This window comes from Bos taurus, chromosome 10, assembly GCF_002263795.3.
Source record: "Bos taurus isolate L1 Dominette 01449 registration number 42190680 breed Hereford chromosome 10, ARS-UCD2.0, whole genome shotgun sequence".
Classification (NCBI taxonomy): Eukaryota; Metazoa; Chordata; class Mammalia; order Artiodactyla; family Bovidae; genus Bos; species Bos taurus.
The window spans coordinates 71547865-71567663 of NC_037337.1; the positions used below are offsets into that span (position 1 = coordinate 71547865).

A 19799-nucleotide genomic window follows, 5' to 3' on the forward strand; every position below is an offset into this window, starting at 1 on the left:
GAAACAACTTGTAAAATGCTCAAGTAAAGTAACTGCCCTCTTTATTCATTTCTCAAATACAGTGGTTGCCCTCCTACCCATGTGAGGTGCAGCACACGCCATGGGCACTTTCCCCTATGGAGTTGACTTTTCAGTGGGGAAAGAAAGACCCAGACCACAAATTACCTTACCTGTTGACTGTCTATCGTGGAGATCTCAAAATGCTAACAGGGCCAAGACTGTGTTCAAATGGGTAGGTTAGCAAGACTGCCTGCCAGTGAACTTGAGGGCTGAGCCTGGTCCTGTGGCCCTTAATGAGTTGGTCTTCACCCGCTTTTGTTTCTTAACTTTGTCTCTGAATAGCCTGAACACTGCCTCCCACAGTCCCTCATACACACATGTGTGTATAGTCAGACCTGGACAGGAGCCTCCAAAGAGTCTTCAGTTTATGGACTGGGAGTGGTAGGGTATGTAGGACACTTGAATGGGATGTGATTCCTACCCTGAAGACACACACAAGAGACAAACACGAACACTTACAGTTTATTAAGTCTTATTTCCCATCTCCTGGTGTACATCAGTGCCATTGCTGCCTACCCGTGCTGGTTAACAAAGTGCAAGAATTGCACACTTTGAGGGAGCCTTAGAGCAGTTTGACATTGCTGAAATATTGTACCATATTTTACAAAAATATGTTTGTAACAGACTGGTGAGAACACCATCCTTCACCACAGATAGTTTGAGAAGCTGGTATGTAGATCACCATAACTTAGAAGTTTTTGATAGGAACATTTTTGTATACACATACTCCCCTCCTCTGTCACATAAATAGTCATATAAAGTGGTTTTAAAAAAATCTTACCCTGTTTTATCAATTATGAAAATAGTATATCTTAATTTTGAGAACAACTGAAGAATACAAGACTTTTTGGGTTTTTTAAGAGTAATCCATACAGCTGACATGCACTAACTGCAGCTCACATTTTGGTGTATTTCTCTTGTCCTTGCCCCCTGCTCCTATATATTTCTTTTTTGTACGTAAATGAGACAGTATATACCTACTTATTCTTTATTTCATATATTCTAAGTATTTGCATGTCATTAAATATACTTTTTAATTTTTTAAGTTATAGTTGATTTGCAAGTGGTATATAACAGTGATTCAGAATTTTTATAGATTATATTCCTTTCATAGTTTTTATAAAATATTGGCTATATCCCCTGTGCTGTATGATATATCCTTGTAGTAAATATTCTGTTGCAAAGGACTGGATTGTGGTCTACCAACTAGTTGTACCATAACTTGTTTACTCTTCACATAGTTCTCTATCACTAGCATCTATTCTATGCCCTTGTTTATTTGCTCTTAAAGATCATGGTTTGATAATTTTTGTGAAAACACCTTTGATTGTATCTTTGAATATATCCTTAGAATATATTTCCAAAAGTAGAAACTCTCTGTCAAAATTTGTGACCATTTTAAGTCCTTGGTAAATTGCCCTTGGAAATGTTAAACCAGATTTCGTCTACCACCGGCAGTGGATGAGGCTAACTGCACTGAGTGCTCTCAGGACTGGTACTGTCAGCCTGGGGATACAGTTGACAAAGAGAAGGGCAGAGGAAGTGACTGGACCACCTGGATAGAAGAAAATGGGAGGGCGAGATATTTATGGGGCATGGAAAGCTGTCTGTTGGCTAAGTATAGCATACTTTTTATCTTATTTTTTTATGCTTTTAATTTTTTTTGGCATGTGGGATCTTAGTTCCCTGACCAGGGATCAAACCCACACACCCTGTGTTGGAAGCATGGAGTCTTAATCACTGGATCACCAGGGAAGTCCCTAGGATACTTTTAAGGAAGTAAAAAAAAAACAGAAGCAGTGAGTTGGATTTGGATTTGATGGTGCACTGAAAGCCAGTTTAGAATGGTGTTGGGAGCCATTGGTGGGTTTTGAGTAAAGAGACGAGACCCTCCAGGGCTCAGCTCTCAGAAGATGTTATACCTGTGCTGTATGTACCACCCCTCACTTCCTGTGTACTCCTTGCCCCTTCCCAACTCATGCTTTTCTTGGCACTGTTCAGTCTGTCTAAATGCTCTGCTTTCTGATATCTGTCAAAATTCCCCACAAGCATCAGGGACCAGTTTCTCCCCTACAGTGTTCATGCTTTATTACATAGCATGTACTATATGATATGTCGTATTAATTTTGTTATAATTAATTGGAGCACTGCTCTCTCTCAGGGCTTCCTCAATGGCTCCGTGGGTAAAGAATCCGCCTGCAGTGCAGGAGACACAGATGTGGGTTCAATCCCTGTGTCAGGAAGATCCCCTGGAGGAGGGCATGGCAACCCACTCCAGTATTCTTGCGGGAGAATCCCATGGACAGAGAAGCCTAGTGGGCTGTAGTCCATGGCTCGCAGAGTTGTACATGACTGAGCAGCTAAGCACCCTCAAGCTCTCTCTCCCACCAGATTAGAAGCTCCTAATCACCACTTCCCTTCTGTATCCTTAGGTACCTACTGTCGTGCCTGGTATATAGTAGATACTAATACACATTTACCAAGGGAATCCAAGGTACTACGTATGGCTCATAGGACCTTGTATGGGTACTCCCTAAGCCAGGAGATGTCTGCTTCAACAGAATGAAATATTAGGTATCTCGGCGAGGTCTTTAGTAGGTCGTCATATAGGCTCTGTGACAGATACTTTGCTCTTAACCTCTTTCTCCCTTCCCAACTCAGAGACTTCCAGTTGCTAGCTTTTGGAGGCCACTATCCCTTAAGTGAGTGGAGGGTTTTTCTCTAGAAGTGTTTTCAAATCATAGTTATTGGTGAGAATTTTCACCCAAGTTTGCATCATTGTATTAATGACACAATCAAGAAAAGCTGGTGACAGATTCTGGAATTAGATTCTGTAATTTGGAAGAGACACCATAAGTCCATAAGTTGGACAAGAACAAAGTTCATCCCTTTCTTCATTATGCAGAATTAACCATTGTTAAATGTCAACACACTTGCTTCTGGTCTTTTGTGTGTACACTTTTATTTTTAATTGCGTAAATAATGTATGGATACATTTTTTTTTTTAATTTAAATCTTACAGATACAGCTTCAGGACTCCTTGACTTGCATCTGCATGTCTCATAGTCTAAACTTTTTTTTTTAAATAATATCCTTTGTTTAAATGAAATTTTATGTAAAAGTTGACTGTTCTTCTAGTTAAATATGTGAGACATATCCATGTGTCCCATGTAGTATTATGTACTGAGGGCACAGCAGTGAACAATATGTGCAAGGCCCTTCCCCATGAAATAACCACATAGGATAATTTGAAATGGTGATACTTGCCCTGAAGATCTTCAGACAGGGTAAAGAGACAGAGAGTGATGGGAGCATTGCACAGGACTGTGGCAGATACAGTGGTTGGGTTTGGCTTCCTGAGAAAGTGAAATCATGCTGAGGCCTTAATGATGAGAAGAATCAGCCATGCATAGGTGTGGCCAGAACATGCTTGTCAAGGATGTGGTTCAAGGGCGTGGCTGATACAAAGGCCCCAAGGCAGGAGTCAGCATGGCCAGTATAGTTGAAGTGCAATGACTCATACAAAGAGCTCTACATGATGGGGTCAGGGGAGGGGTAGTCAGAAGCCAGATTGTAATGCCCCTTGGAGGCTGTTGTGTGGCCTTTACATGTTCTTATAATTGCAGTGAGTAGCCACAGGATGTTTTTATAAGATAATATGTCAGTATCCAAAAGGATAAAAGCAGAACTGCTGAAATTGAAGCTGGAGTGAGAAGCTCAAATTAATACCTACTGAAAATCTCTGATTTCTCTCCCCTCTCCCATCTGAGAGTTGGGGTACCTTACCCTTTAGGCATTTCTAACAGGTAACTCAGGTCCAAATAGGAAAAGGAGTATATCAAGGCTGTATATTGTCACCCTGCTTATTTAACTTATATGCAGAGTATATCAAGAGAAACGCTGGGCTGGAGGAAGCACAAGCTGGAATCAAGATTGCCGGGAGAAATATCAATAACCTCAGATATGCAGATGACACCACTCTTATGGCAGAAAGAGAAGAAGAACTAAAAAGCCTCTTGATGAAAATGAAAGAGGAAAGTGAAAAAGTTGGCTTAAAGCTCAACATTCAAAAAACAAAGATTATGGCATCAGGTCCCATCACTTCATGGGAAAATAGATGGGGGAAACAGTGGAAACAGTATCAGACTTTATTTTTTTGGGCTCCAAAATCACTGCAGATGGTGACTGCAGCCATGAAATTAAAGGACGCTTACTCCTTGGAAGGAAAGTTATGACCAACCTAGATAGCATATTAAAAAGCAGAGAAGAAAGCCCAGAGATAAATCCACGCACATATGGACACCTTATCTTTGACAAAGGAGGCAAGAATATACAATGGATTAAAGACAATCTCTTTAACAAGTGGTGCTGGGAAAACTGGTCAACCACTTGTAAAAGAATGAAACTAGAGCACTTTCTAACACCATACACAAAAATAAAAATGATTAAAGACCTAAACGTAAGATCAGAAACTATAAAACTCCTAGAGGAGAACATAGGCAAAACACTCTCCGACATACATCACAGCAGGATCCTCTATGACCCACCTCCCAGAATATTGGAAATAAAAGCAAAAGAAACAAATGGGACCTAATTCAACTTAAAAGCTTCTGCACAACAAAGGAAACTATAAGCAAGGTGAAAAGACAGCCTTCAGAATGGGAGAAAATAATAGCAAATGAAGCAACAGACAAACAACTAATCTCAAAAATATACAAGCAACTCCTACAGCTCAATTCCAGAAAAATAAATGACCCAATCAAAACATGGGCCAAAGAACTAAATAGACATTTCTCCAAAGAAGACATACAGATGGCTAACAAACACATGAAAAGATGCTCAACATCACTCATTATCAGAGAAATGCAAATCAAAACCGCTATGAGGTACCATTTCATACCAGTCAGAATGGCTGTGATCCAAAAGTCTACAAGCAATAAATGCTGGAGAGGATGTGGAGAAAACGGAACCCTCTTACACTGTTAGTGGGAATGCAAACTAGTACAGCCACTATGGAGAACAGCGTGGAAATTCCTTAAAAAACTGGAAATAGAACTGCCTTATGATCCAGCAATCCCACTGCTGGGCATACACACTGAGGAAACCAGAAGGGAAAGAGACACGTGTACCCCAGTGTTCATCGCAGCACTGTTTATAATAGCCAGGACATGGAAGCAACCTAGATATCCATCAGCAGATGAATGGATAAGAAAGCAGTGGTACATATACACAATGGAGTATTACTCAGCCATTAAAAAGAATACATTTGAATCAGTTCTAATGAGGTGGATGAAACTGGAACCTATTATACAGAGTGAAGTAAGCCAGAAAGAAAAACACCAATACAGTATACTAATGCATATATATGGAATTTAGAAAGATGGTAACAATAACCCTGTATACGAGACAGCAAAAGAGACACTGATGTATAGAACAGTCTTTTGGACTCTGTGGGAGAGGGAGAGGGTGGGATGATTTGGGAGAATGGCATTGAAATATGTATAATATCATATATGAAACGAGTCACCAGTCCAGGTTCAATGCACGATACTGGATGCTTGGGGCTGGTGCACTGGGACAACCCAGAGGGATGGTATGGGGAGGGAGGAGGGAGGAGGGTTCAGGATGGGGAACACATGTATACCTGTGGCAGATTCATTTTGATATATGGCAAAACCAATACAATATTGTAAAGTTAAATAAAATAAAATTAAAAAAAAAAAAAAAAGCAGAGATATTACTTTGCCAACAAAGGTCCGTCTAGTCAAGGCTATGGTTTTTCCAGTGGTCATGTATGGATGTGAGAGTTGGACTATAAAGAAGGCTGAGCACCAAAGAATTGATGCTTTTGAACTGTGGTGTTGGAGAAGAGTCTTAAGAGTCCTTTGGACTGCAAGGAGATCCAACCAGTCCATCCTAAAGGAGATCAGTCCCGGGTGTTCATCGGCAGGACTGATTTTGAAACTGAAACTCCAATATTTTGGCCACCTGATGCAAAGAGCTGACTCATTGGAAAAGACCCTGATGCTGGGAAAGATCGAGGGCAAGAGGAGAAGGGGACGACAGAGGATGAGATGGTTGGATGGCATCACGGACTCAATGGACATGGGTTTGCGTGGACTCGGGGAGTTGGTGATGGACAGGGAGGCCTGTCGTGCTGCGGTTCATGGGGTCGCAAAGAGTCGGACACGACTGAGCGACTGAACTGAACTGAACTGAACTCTAGTCTGAAGACAGTGGAGCCAGGGACTCCTCACTTCCATCCTACCGCAACCATAGACATTGGAAAATTCTTCCTTATGTCTCCTTATAGCTTCTTCCCATTGGTTTTAAATTCACTCGGGAGTGGGGAGGGTGGCGTGTGACACAGCTCTGATCCTGTTGCTATGGAGCTGCTCCTAGAAATCATTTGAGAGGATAGTTGCTGGCCTCTGCCTCACCCTCAGGTTTTTCTCCTATCTTGAGAAGTGCCTGCTCTGTGTCTCAGCAGTAGTGTTAGCTCTGTGTCTCAGCAGTGCTGAATTTCTTTCTGGTCGGGGATGTGAATACATTGTCTGATCATCTGCAGTGCACTCTCTGGTGCTCAGCGGTCACTGTAGCTTCTCCAGCAAGGTCACCTGCCCACAGCTCTGAACTATGAGAGTCATCAAGACCCAACCACATCTGCTTTCTCTACTTTTTTTTTTTCCACAAAAGTAGAGTAGGGTGGGTGGGGCATTTAAGTATGACTCAAAATTGCTCATGGGGTAAATCCAGACTCTTAGCCTGGGCTGCGGCTTCTCCGCACCAGCCCTCCTCTGCGCTTTCACTCCCTGTGGCTCCTCCCTGGACTCCGTGCCTGTGTTCTCCACATCTTCCCGACACAGATGTAGCTCTCCTCCTCTGCCTTTCCAGCTCACCAAGGGTCAATTCATAGTCCACCTTTTTTTCCCCTTTCAACCCCATCTCTCTTTAAAAATTAAAAGTCTACTGCAGTTATACATGAATATGCTCTCATCATAAATGTGTGTATATATGTGTGTGTGTATATATACACACACACATATATATATCTCTCTCTCACAGAAAGTATGTTTCCATTCTTGCCTATTCCCCATCCCTGTCATCTCTCAGAGTTAGGAAATTACTGTGTATTTTTCCAGGCCTTTTGCTATGTATTTACATGTAAATTATTTAGGTTTTTGTGTAATATCATTTTAAAAAGACATTATGGGACATGTTATACACATTTTTCTTTGAGTTGCTTTTTTTCAGTTGACAATATAACTTAGAAATTTTTCTAGGATGATACACATAATTGTGACTTAAAAAAGACTGTGCAATGATTAAAATTCTGCAGTGCTTTTATGGTAAAAATTCAAATTTGAAAGGATATGAAGTGAAAGGTAGTTCTCCAATCCCCTCTTTTTATTTTGGAGGTTACTGCTGATAACATTTCTTACATGTATTTATAAGTGCTTTAAAATATGCAGTCCTGTAGTATGTAGTATATACATCACATAGCATCTTGAGCTTTTTTTTTTCATATCTACGTGCATAGATGCCTCGTTCTTTTTAGTGAGTGTGTTAGATTCTCTTATGTGAGTATACTATAATTTAGTCAGCCATCTCTCTATCAGTAAATTTATTTGATCTTTTCTGTTTGGAAATCTCTGACCCTCCTAGCTCATGTTAAGTTACTCCCCATTTGTTATTAATTTATTCAACACAATAAACATTATCCAAGTGCCTTCTGTCTTCCTGGTGCTGCGTGGAGCACTAGGGCCACCACGTTGCTTAATGCAGAGTCCCTCCCTCCCGCTTTTAGTTATCCTGGTCTAACTTGAAGACACACTGCTGAGGAACTTAGACTGTGACAAGAGCTGCAATAGGTAGATATGCCTTAGCATATGTATTATTAATTCTACTTGAGGATGGTAAAGGAGAAATTGCAGTCAAACCCTAGAGGATGAGTAAGAAATCTTCTAGGTGGCAAGGAAGAGAAGGTCATTCCTGCAGGGGTTAACAATACCGGTATGGGTTGGCAGGAAAGAGCAGGTGATGTGCAAAGCATGGTCAAGACCCAGTGTGATTGGAGCAAATGCTGGGGCGTAGGGTGGCTGGGTGGTACTGTTTGTTCAGCAGTGGGTCATAGGAAACATTCAACGTGTGACTAGAAGGACATGTGCTCTCTGCTCAGCTGGCCCCCCAGACCCTCTTGGGCTTGTCCTCTGTGTCCTGCGGACGTTGTCTCCAGCCGTCAGCTCCTTTTGACATTGCCTTCAGTACATGGGGCTCTTTGGTGAATTGGTCTGTCTTGAAATATATATATATATATATATATATATATATATATTCAGTTTTGTATTCTTAACTCTGTTATGTCTTCTTTTGGCAGAGTTTAATCAGTCAAGAAATAAAACAGAATTCAGCTATGGCCCCAAGGAAGAGAGGTGGACGGGGGATTTCATTCATCTTCTGCTGTTTCCGAAACAATGATCACCCAGAAATCACATATCGGCTTCGAAATGATAGCAACTTTGCGCTTCAGACCATGGAGCCTGCGTTACCCATGCCCCCTGTGGAGGAGCTGGATGTCATGTTCAGTGAACTCGTGGTGAGTCTCAGTCTTCATCCCAGGGGTGGTTGGGAGCCGGAGGAAGGGGAGAGGATGTGGACAGTTTGGTTGGACACAGTCTTGCCTTATCTTTGGTGAAACAGCCCCCATCTGTGCCCCTACTGTCAGCACTGAGCCTGTAGAGGAGAAAGGAAAGGGTAGCATCACTACCTCAGAGGGTTTGCTGGTGCTTAAATGGAGAGATTTAGATCTTTAGTTCTTCAAATATGCAGCCCTACTGCCTCCTAAGTTGCCCTTTCTAGTTCCTCCTGTCCCAGCCTGAGTGCTTGTATGCACAAATATTTCCTTCATCTGACACCTCCTGGGATTCCCTCACGCTTCCTGCCACTCCCAGTGTGTAGTATTAGTGTCTTTTAAAAAGTTAGTCACACTGTCTCTCATGTCCTTGATCCTTGGATGAAAGACATTATTACTTAAGTAGAGTATCATTATTTAGCCTAATGATAGGATTGCAATAATAACTGTTGTGGGAAACTTTTTATAGATGCTATCATATTTTAAAATCCACTATACTGAAGTGAGAGATGTATCTATGTAGGGCCCACTCATCAAGAGATATAGGTGTTCTCTGCAACTTAGCTTCTCAAGCACCTGCAAAGTAGTGTTTCTTTCCAGTCTGCATTTCAGAGGATATTATGGTATGGTCAAGGGCACTGGCATGGACATTAGGAAGACTTTGGCTCACATTACTGCTCTGACTTTATTATCTGTATCAGTAGGGAAAAAGCTTATGACTTTTCTGAGCCTATATTCTGGAAAGTGGAAGGGAAAAAACACTTGCTAGGTTTGATGTAACATTTAAATGAGAATCACACAGAGTGGGAAGGGCCCAGTGCCTGCCCCTTCCTAGGTACTCAATGAATATTACGTGAGACTCTATCCTTCTTTGATCACATCTGACATTTTGTAATGGAGTTAGTTCTAATCAGACCATTTATATTGTTCAGCAGATACTAGGGACCGCTACCTTTTTACGTGTCTTACGTCGTAGGCTGTGTCACCGCCCTCCAGGGATAGCAACTGAACTCTTGTGGCACTCCAGCTTTGATGAACCAAAATTCACCTATAAGCTTCTCTTATAAACCAAGAAGGGCGAGTATTAATACTATGAAACTGATATTTGAGTTCTGGCCTCCTGAGTGGATTAATGAGCTGATTACCAAACTTGGTTGGTAAAAGAAAGAGGTGATGCCTGGCAGCATGTTTACAGTTGAGGATGTTGAATATTTTGGAGTGTTTCAGGAATCTCTGCTGCTGAGTCTCTTCAGTAGTGTCTGACTCTGTGCGACCCCATAGATGGCAGCCCACCAGGCTCCACCGTCCCTGGGATTCTTCAGGCAAGAACATTGGAGTGGGTTGCCATTTCCTTCTCCAATGCATAAAAGTGAAAAGTGAAAGTGAAGTCGCTCAGTCATGTCTGACTCTTAGCGACGCCATGGACTGCAGCCCACCAGGCTCCTCTGTCCATGAGATTTTCCAGGCAAGAGTATTGGAGTGGGGTGCCATTGCCTTCTCCATCAAGAATCTCTACCCTCTCCCATTTCCACTGCACACAGAACTCTGTTTTACATATTAGTGAGGAGGTTCAAAATGGAAAATTAGAACCTGCTCCCAAATTGCTGCCAGTTTCCATAGTTTAATTGAGAGGTATAATGCACCAAGGCAAGAAGCACACACACCTCTGCATAGGTTGTGTGTGACTGTTGTGGGATATAGGACATGATGGATGAGGAAGGTGGTCAGGGAAGACCTCTTGGCAGAGGTGAATGGTCAGGAGGGATTGAAAGTGAAAAGAGTAGTGGAAGGGTTCAGCGTTAATGGGTGTCTTGGTCATCTGCAGCTGGTTTATCCTGTGATAGCAAAACCTCAGTGGCCTCTCTATCATTGATGCTGCATGTCTGCTGTGGATCAGCTGTGGTTCTGCACTGTGCCATCGTCTACTCAAGATCAAGGCTCAGGCCTGGTGGCAGAGGAAAGAGAGACATGGTGAACTTCTCAGGCTCTAAGCTTATGCTTGGAAATGACACGTGTCACTTCAGCACATGTTCCTTTGGCCTACACAGATCACATTACCACTCCCGAATTCATAGGGGCAAGGACATGTCATCCTTCTGTAGGGACTGGCACCACAAATCACATGGCCGAGCCTGAGGTCATTGGGATGGGTGGAGGGACACTGTCCTTTCCCAGGGATGGGCAGTGAATCATGTATCATGATGGCTGTCATGAAAGGCAATAATGATGCATTGATGGTCTTGGCATTATTTCCCAGTTGAAGTATTTTAAAACCAAAGTCAACCAAAGGAGACAGATGTTGCTGATAGACAAAGGCCTCCTCAGTGGTAGAGAAGCTGGTGGACAGAGCTAGTCCCCGCGGAGCACCCACCTCCGTGGTCCTTTCAATTATATCTGTCAGCCTCCCCAAATGAGACCCAAGCCAGAGCCTGTGTGGTGGCAGCTCCATGTACATCTTGAAGACAGCTCATTGTTCTGTATTCATAAGGGAGAAAATTCCACTCTCAGCCTTATTGATGTCTTTATTCTGTGTGAAAATTGCCTACAGCTGTTAGTTGTTAAAAAACCAATGCCAAACCAGAACTTTAAGCCAAAACCATTGGAAAACAAATTATCCTGAGGTTTGTATCTGTCCTGGCGAGTGACGGATGGATTTTTGTCTACTCTTGACTTCAGGGACTTAGCCCACAAATCCATCCAACTGCCAAAGGTGTCCTGGGGCAAGGAAGGTGGGCTCAGAGCCACTGGGAACCTCTGCCCAGGTTCTCTTGAGTAGTTGCAGGAGCAGTTCTGCCTATGTCCGTGCACAGAAGAGGATGGCCACGTGGGGAGGTGGAGCATGCTGCAATGTAGGGTAAATTCCTTTGAGATGGTTTCTGTTGGAATTTGGGTTTATTTCCTTGCCTGTAAAATGCCATAGATGGGGATAATGCCATCTTTCTGATGTGTTGATGCACAGATTAAAGAAGACAACTTTTTTTTTTTAAAAAGAGACTGCTGCCTATTCATGGGTGCTTCATACCCCACATCCTAGTATAGCAAGAAGGATGGAAGATAATTCAGGTATGTTCTAGGCACATCACCCCAGGCAAATATCCCAGGTTTTTCCTTTTTTTGAAAGCTGATCTGCCTGCTGTGCACGCGCCAGTGTTGGTCCTAACTTGCAGGCCATTCTGCCTCTATCTGATGGAAAGCATCTCACCAGAGCCTGTCATTGTGAGCTAGTTTCCTTTGCATCTTCTGATGAGTCACTCATTTGATGTATTTAAAAGTGATACCAAAAAGGTTGCTTTCAGAATTGCTTACAGCAACCTTATCATCTCATAAATAAAGCAAGCCTGGATGGGAGGTCGACCAAATGAATCTTTAAAGAATGTGGGCCCTGAGCAGTGCCTCATACTCTTAACAGTGTATAGTCAAGCTGCAAGAGCATTCCAATTTCAGGATATAGTGGTTTCTGGAGGTCTCAGGCCCATACTCTGTGCACACACTCCCCACCTCCCACCCCATTTTTAATAACAGCTTTGTGGAGGTACAATTGACATACCATATATTGGGTTGGCCAAAAAGTTCGTTTCAGTTTTTCCGTAAGATCTTAGAGAAAAACCCGAATGAACTTTTTGGTGAGCCCAGTAATTCACCTGTGTAAAGTGTATAATTCACTGACTTTTGGTATATTCACAAAATAATGCCCCCATCAGTACATTTTAGGACATTTTCTCACCCCTAAAGCGACTCCCTTACCCATTAGTCATTACTTGTCACTTCCGCTCAACCCTAGTATCCCCAGGGAGCCACTAATCTACTCGGTTTCTATGACTTTGCCTGTTCTGGTCATTTTCTGTAAATAGAATCATATATTATGTGGTCCTTTGTGACTGGTTCCTTTCACTTAGTATAATCTTTTCAAGGTTTATGCAAGTTGTAACATGTATCAATACTTCATTTCTTGTTATTGTTGAACAATACTCTGTTGTATGGACATACCACATTTTGTTTATCCATTCATTGTTGATGAACAGTTGGGTTGTTGCCAGTCTTCAGCTTTTATGAGTATTGCTGCTCTAAACTTTAATTTGCAAGTTTTTTTGGTGTGGAAATGTAGTTTCAGTTCTTAATAGGTGTATACCTGAGAGTGAGATTTCTGAGTCATGTATAACACTGTGTATAACTTTTGAGGAACTTCCAAACTGTTTTCCAAGTGGGCTACACTGCACCATTTTACATTTCCACCAGCAGTGTGTGAGAGTTCTAAGTTTTCTTCGCCTTCACCAATTCTTGCTGTTTTCTACTTCCTTCCGATTGACCAGCTGATTTTGAAGCTGTTCTGTTGCTTCTGAAGAGCTGAGGACGGGTAGCCTGGGAACGTGTGTGTGCATTTCTGTGAATTGCCAAATAGAAATAGTCTTCCTGCCAACAATTTTGAAATTATTTGGGATGTTTAAAAATAAAATATTGAGAATCAGTGTTATCTCCCTAACCATGTATTTTATGTCTTTGAGCATCAATCCTTTTTCCATATTACTGCCCCCATTTCCCCCAGTTCTCTACTTCTGCTTTGTCCTGTGTCTCAGTCACAAATCAAGAATGTAACCAATCTGAGACTCAGCACTCTTCCCAGAAAATAAGATTCAGCTAAAGTCTTGTCTTTTCGACAGGGTTTTTAGGTCTTAGATTATCCCTACCAGCATGTTGGAAGAGTGGTAGGGGGCATAGCACTGTACGCAGTCTTTGTCCATGTAACTTTTTCTGTCTTAGCATTAGCAGTGGAAGATTTCCTTTGGGATAAACAGAAGAATGTGTTATTAATTGACAGATAAATTCCTTTAGGGGTGTGTGTGTGTGTGTGTATGTATGTGTGCGCATGTGTGTTAATTGCCTGCTCTGTGCCAGGCCCTGAGGCCACTGGTCCTTCTTGACTTTGTGGGGGCTGAAGGTCCAGCAGGGGAAACAGGCAACAGAAGACGCTCTCTTATCCATTGTGACTGAGGGCTCTGAGAGGGGCCGCTCCAGCAGGACATTTTCTTGACGAAGAACCTTTATTCCCCCTTTTTTCACAAGGTGAGAGTTGACTCACAGGTTCCATTTCCATGACCCTTGGCTCTCTTTCTGGGAAGTAACATTCTCGGCTTTCCTTCCAACCCTTCTTTGGAAAATTCGTAGCTTTGTTTCTCTCCCTTATGCGAATTCTCTGCAACTTAACCTGCTTTCAGAAAGCACACGTTCTGTGACCCTTGGTGCTATAAATTTCATAGGATTGAATCCACTTGGGGAGTTCTGAAATTGTCCGGTTATTTCCATGACTGGTGGCTATGTGTCTAACTCAGCATTGAAATCCCAGCAAGCCCACGTCTGCAGATGAAAGTTGGGCTCTCCAACCCAGCTTTCAGGAACAAAAAGGGAGGTGTTTTTTGATCTCCCATCTGCTTGAGCTCTTAACCTAGCTGTTACTTAATTCCATTCTTGTTGGGGAACAAGGATGCTGCTTACTGACACCTACCCCCAAGCCTCACTGGCTTGGAAGGATCTTGGAAGCATTCCTGGAGGAAGTGATATTTAATGTAAGACTTGAAAAGAAGGAATTATGCAGGCAAAGAGGAGAGGAAAGTGTGTTACAGACAGTGAAAATAGCATGTCTAGGGCTGTGAGGTGAGAGAGAATATGTGAAGACTCAAGAAATTGAAAGTTCAGCTTAGATGGTGCGTGAAATAAGAGCCTGGGTGGATTGGGGTTCTGAGAGCCAGGAAAAAGGGATGAAGAGAGACAGTTGTGTTATTTTATATTCTCAGATTCTTATTTGAACTAAAGGACAGTACCCCTGCTTTCTTACAGGTTTTCTCAATGAAATACACTAAAGTACATCAAAACATTTTGCTATCTGGTTATATTTACAAAAATAACCCTTGTTCATTGCAGTCTCTGTGAGGTGTCAGTAAGTTTTAGCAAAATGTGTCATGTCTCCTTGGGTAGATTTTGAATATGTTTTCCTTTGAGTCCAACTGTTGAGGTGAGATGGCTTGTTTCAATGCATATCTCCTGTGGCTACTTGACTTTTGAAATGGAAAGAGAATTTACTATAGCCCCCTTCTGGTTTTCTGTTCTAATACATGACTCCTGGATATACCAAGAGTTGATGGGCTGAGGGTATCCCGCAGAATATTTCACAGCAGCGGTTATATTAGAAATGACATCTCCTCATAGATTCCCTCAGTTCTCTTGCCTTGTGAAACATCAGAATATACATCTGCTTTTCCTGGGTGAGGTTTTATTAATAGATGAGAAACCAAGTTTATGATAAGTCTGGTCATGATTTTCGAAGTATCCTTGGAATCAGTTAACTGACCAGAGGAAAACTTTCCTTTCTAAGAGAGTACATCATTGTGATAGATAGTTGGAAGTAATAAGCAATATAGACCCAAGTTTTCCTAATCCTGACTTGTTACCAATTCTATTTATACTGTTTTCTGTTAACCTGCCTTCTTTCAGATTCAGTATTTAGTCTTCCATTTATTTGACCAATGTGTCTAATATTCTGGGATAATTTGTTATACAGTGCTATGTGTGTGTATGTGGGTGCTCAGTCATATCTGACTCTGTGACCCCATGAACTATAGCCCTCCAGGCTCCTCTGTCCACAAAATTTTCCAGGCAAGAATACTAGATTGGGTTGCCATTTCCTACTCTACGGGATCTTTCCAACCCAGGGATTGAACCCGTGTCTCCTGCATTGGCAGGTGGATTCTTTACCACTAGAGCCATCTATCCTAAAACCTGTGCATTTCACCATTCTCAATAAAAATGGTGCAAGTGTTTCTCTCAACTTAATACTCCACCACTTGGAGGTGGTGGAAATGTGAGGGGGTGTTTCTAGGTGCTGCAATTACTGAATGGTGCTACTGGAGTTTGTGGCCCATCCCAAGTGGCAGTGTTCCCTCTCCCCACTGGGAGTTACTGGGTGACCCATTGTCAGGGTGAGGTTCTTCCTGTGTAATTCATTTCCAATCCCAACTCTATCTGTGGGTTGGGGGTGGGTGGCATGGCAGTCTGTCTTAAATAACTCTACTTTTAGTTTGCCAAAAGTCACTTTTTGGAATTCCCATTTTGGTATATTTACATTCTATCTTTAGATCTTTAGATAGAAAAGATTATGTTGGATACAAGTGGAAAACTGTCTTTAGATAGCCAATAAACAGTTGTTGCTTTTTTTTTTTAAGAACTGATATCCAAAAGTGGATTTCCAAAAGTGCTATTAAAAAAGTTTAGTTGTGTAGTATCATTTAAGTGTTATGCCTTCCAGGAAATATAAAAAACATTTGAAAGAAACTAATTAAGAAATTCATTAATGATCACCATTTATATAATTGAGGATTGTCAACAAAAGTTAATACCTCAACGGGAAGATAGTGTTGGTGGATAATGAGAAGATTTGTATGCTCATAAATATAATCACTTACTATAGGTCAGTTTTATTGTTATGAGGTCCTGAGGACACTCTCAACATTAGTAACCAGCATAGACTTTGAGAAATGAAGATAGTAAGACAGAGAGGATTTAGTTGACGTATCAGAATTAGATGAATTCACAGTCGAGGCAAACGGTGCCAGATGAATTCCCTTGGGAACATACATCAGTAAACTCTTCATTTTTCATTATGTTCTAAAGTCACTTTGGTATGAAAAGAGCTACAGGAATCCAGGTTAGTCTTATGATATACCAGTGTACAGATTTTGCTCTTTTTGTTGTTATTCACTTGCTCAGTCATGTCCAACTCTTCATGACCCCATGGACTGCAGCACACCAGGTTTCCCTGTCCTTCACTATCTCCCGGAGTTTGCTTAAACTCATTTCTATTGAGTTGATGGTGACATCCAACCATCTTATCCTCTGTTGCCCACTTCTCCTGCCTTCAGTCTTTCCCAGCATCAGGGTCTTTTCCAGTGAGTCAGTTTCTCGCATCAGGTGGCCAAAGTATTGGAGCTTCAACTTCAGCATCAGTCCTTCCAATGAATATTCAGGACTGATTTCCTTCAGGATTGACTGGTCGGATCTCCTTGCAGTCCAAGGGACTCTCAAGAGTCTTCTCCAACACCACAGTTCAAAAGCATCAATTCTTTAGCGCTCAGCTTTCTTTATGGTCCAACTCTCACATCCATACATGACTACTGGGAAAACCATAGCTTTGACTATATGTACCTTTGTGCATATAGTTGGCAAAGTACCGTCTCTGCTTTTTAGGTTGGTCATAGCTTTTCTTCAAAGAAGCAAGTGTCTTTTAATTTCATGGATGGAGTCACCATCTGCAGTGATTTTGGAGTCCAAAAAAATAAAGTCTCTCATTGTTTCCATCGTTCCCCTGTCTATTTGCCATGAAGTGATGGGACCAGATGCCATGATCTTAGTTTTTTGAATGTTGAGATTTAAGCCAGTTTGGGAAGTCATAGTTTTCATATGTTGTTTCTTAATTGGAGTGTAAACCTTATACATTAATTGGAGTCCCCAACTTTTTTGGCACCAGGGACCAGTTTCAGGGAAGACAATTTTTCCACAGATTGGGTGGGGGGTGGAGGGTGGGATGGTTTGGGGATGATTCAAGTACATTACATATATTGTGCACTTTATTATTATTACATCAGCTCTACTTCAGATCATCAGACTTTAGATCCTGGAGATTGGGGATCTCTGGTGTAAAGAATTGCTTGGTAATTAAGAACTCAGACTGCACAAAGACTTCAAAGCTATATCTGGAATAGTCTTAAAGTGTTCAGTTGTCTGAAAGCCAAAAATCTAATGAAGGAATTGATATCAAAATTGTTCAATTGCCATGAGTTTAAAAATTCTTTTCAATTGACAAACTTATAAAACTCAAAAGAGAAAATTCTGTTCATGTAAAGGACATGGTTAATTGACAGAGAAGAAAAAAAATAGAGTAGATATTCCCTTGATACTGTGGTATTTTTGAAGAAATTAACTTGATGAGTTCATAAAGAAATGTTGGAACAGTATGAGAATGTGCAGTATATCACAAAAGGAAGTGGGAATGTAAATATGGGCTTAAATGGGTTCAGTGCTAAAATTGCTGTGGGATAGATGTGAACTATTACCAGTATATAGTCAATTTAAAGATGAGCAAAAAATGATTCTAAATCTAGAACTTTATAAGCAAATTATTTAGGGCCTGAGAAGAACTGATGGTTTGTGATATAGGGGATGTTGATATAGGGGGTTTTGCTTGCTTATATATGCTGTGCTTTTGTTTTTTTTTTTTCTTTTTTCTCCAATTTTATTTTATTTTTAAACTTTACATAATTGTATTAGTTTTGCCAAATATCAAAGTGAATCCGCCACAGGTATACATGTGTTCCCCATCCCAAACCCTCCTCCCTCCTCCCTCCCCATACCATCCCCCTGGGCCGTCCCAGTGCACCAGTCCCAAGCATCCAGCATCATGCATCGAACCTGGACTGGCAACTCGTTTCCCACATGATACTTTACATGTTTCATTGCCATTCTCCCAAATCTTCCCACCCTCTCCCTCTCCCACAGAGTCCATAAGACCGTTCTATACATCAGTGTCTCTTTTGCTGTCTCGTACACCGGGTTATTGTTACCATCTTTCTAAATTCCATATATATGCGTTAGTATACTGTATTTATGTTTTTCCTTCTGGCTTACTTCACTCTGTATAATAGGCTCCAGTTTCATCCACCTCATTAGAACTGATTCAAATGTATTCTTTTTAATGGCTGAGTAATACTCCATTGTGTATATGTACCACAGCTTTCTTATCCATTCATCTGCTGATGGACATCTAGGTTGCTTCCATGTCTTGGCTATTATAAACAGTGCTGCGATGAACATTGGGGTACACGTGTCTCTTTCCCTTCTGGTTTTCTCAGTGTGTATGCCCAGCAGTGGGGTTGCTGGATCATAAGGCAGTTCTATTTCCAGTTTTTTAAGGAATCTCCACACTGTTCTCCATAGTGGCTGTACTAGTTTGCATTCCCACCAACAGTGTAAGAGGGTTCCCTTTTCTCCACACCCTCTCCAGCATTTATTATTTGTAGACTTTTGGATCGCAGCCATTCTGACTGGTGTGAAATGGTACCTCATAGTGGTTTTGATTTGCATTTCTCTGATAATGAGTGATGTTGAGCATCTTTTCATGTGTTTGTTAGCCATCTGTATGTCTTTTTTGGAGAAATGTCTATTTAGTTCTTTGGCCCATTTTTTGATTGGGTCGTTTATTTTTCTGGAGTTGAGTTGTAGGAGTTGCTTGTATATTTTTGAGATTAGTTGTTTGTCGGTTGCTTCATTTGCTATTATTTTCTCCCATTCTGAAGGCTGTCTTTTCACCTTGCTAATAGTTTCCTTTGATGTGCAGAAGCTTTTAAGGTTAATTAGGTCCCATTTGTTTATTTTTGCTTTTATTTCCAATATTCTGGGAGGTGGGTCATAGAGGATCCTGCTGTGATGTATGTCGGAGAGTGTTTTGCCTATGTTCTCCTCTAGGAGTTTTATAGTTTCTGGTCTTACGTTTAGATCTTTAATCCATTTTGAGTTTATTTTTGTGTATGGTGTTAGAAAGTGGTCCAGTTTCATTCTTTTACAAGTGGTTGACCAGATTTCCCAGCACCGCTTGTTAAAGAGATTGTCTTTAATCCATTGTATATTCTTGCCTCCTTTGTCGAAGATAAGGTGTCCATATGTGCGTGGATTTATCTCTGGGCTTTCTATTTTATTCCATTGATCAATATTTCTGTCTTTGTGCCAGTACCATACTGTCTTGATAACTGTGGCTTTGTAGTAGAGCCTGAAGTCAGGTAGGTTGATTCCTCCAGTTCCATTCTTCTTTCTCAAGATCGCTTTGGCTATTCGAGGTTTTTTGTATTTCCATACAAATTGTGAAATTATTTGTTCTAGCTCTGTGAAGAATACTGTTGGTAGCTTGATAGGGATTGCGTTGAATCTATAAATTGCTTTGGGTAGTATACTCATTTTCACTATATTGATTCTTCCAATCCATGAACATGGTATATTTCTCCATCTATTAGTGTCCTCTTTGATTTCTTTCACCAGTGTTTTATAGTTTTCTATATATAGGTCTTTA

The 19799-nt window shown here is 41.2% G+C and overlaps 1 protein-coding gene across 5 annotated transcripts in view; it reads left to right on the forward strand.

Annotated features, from left to right (window-relative positions):
• Positions 1 to 19799, forward strand: part of DAAM1 (dishevelled associated activator of morphogenesis 1) — a 191639-nt gene that overhangs the window by 68536 nt on the left and 103304 nt on the right. For all 5 annotated transcript variants that reach the window (XR_009496029.1, XM_059890352.1, XM_005211965.5 and 2 more), the window contains 1 exon segment: positions 8438 to 8656. Coding sequence is in view for 4 of the 5 variants with exons in the window: in XM_059890352.1 (XP_059746335.1) it covers positions 8474 to 8656 (183 nt within the window). In the remaining variant the exon portion in view is untranslated.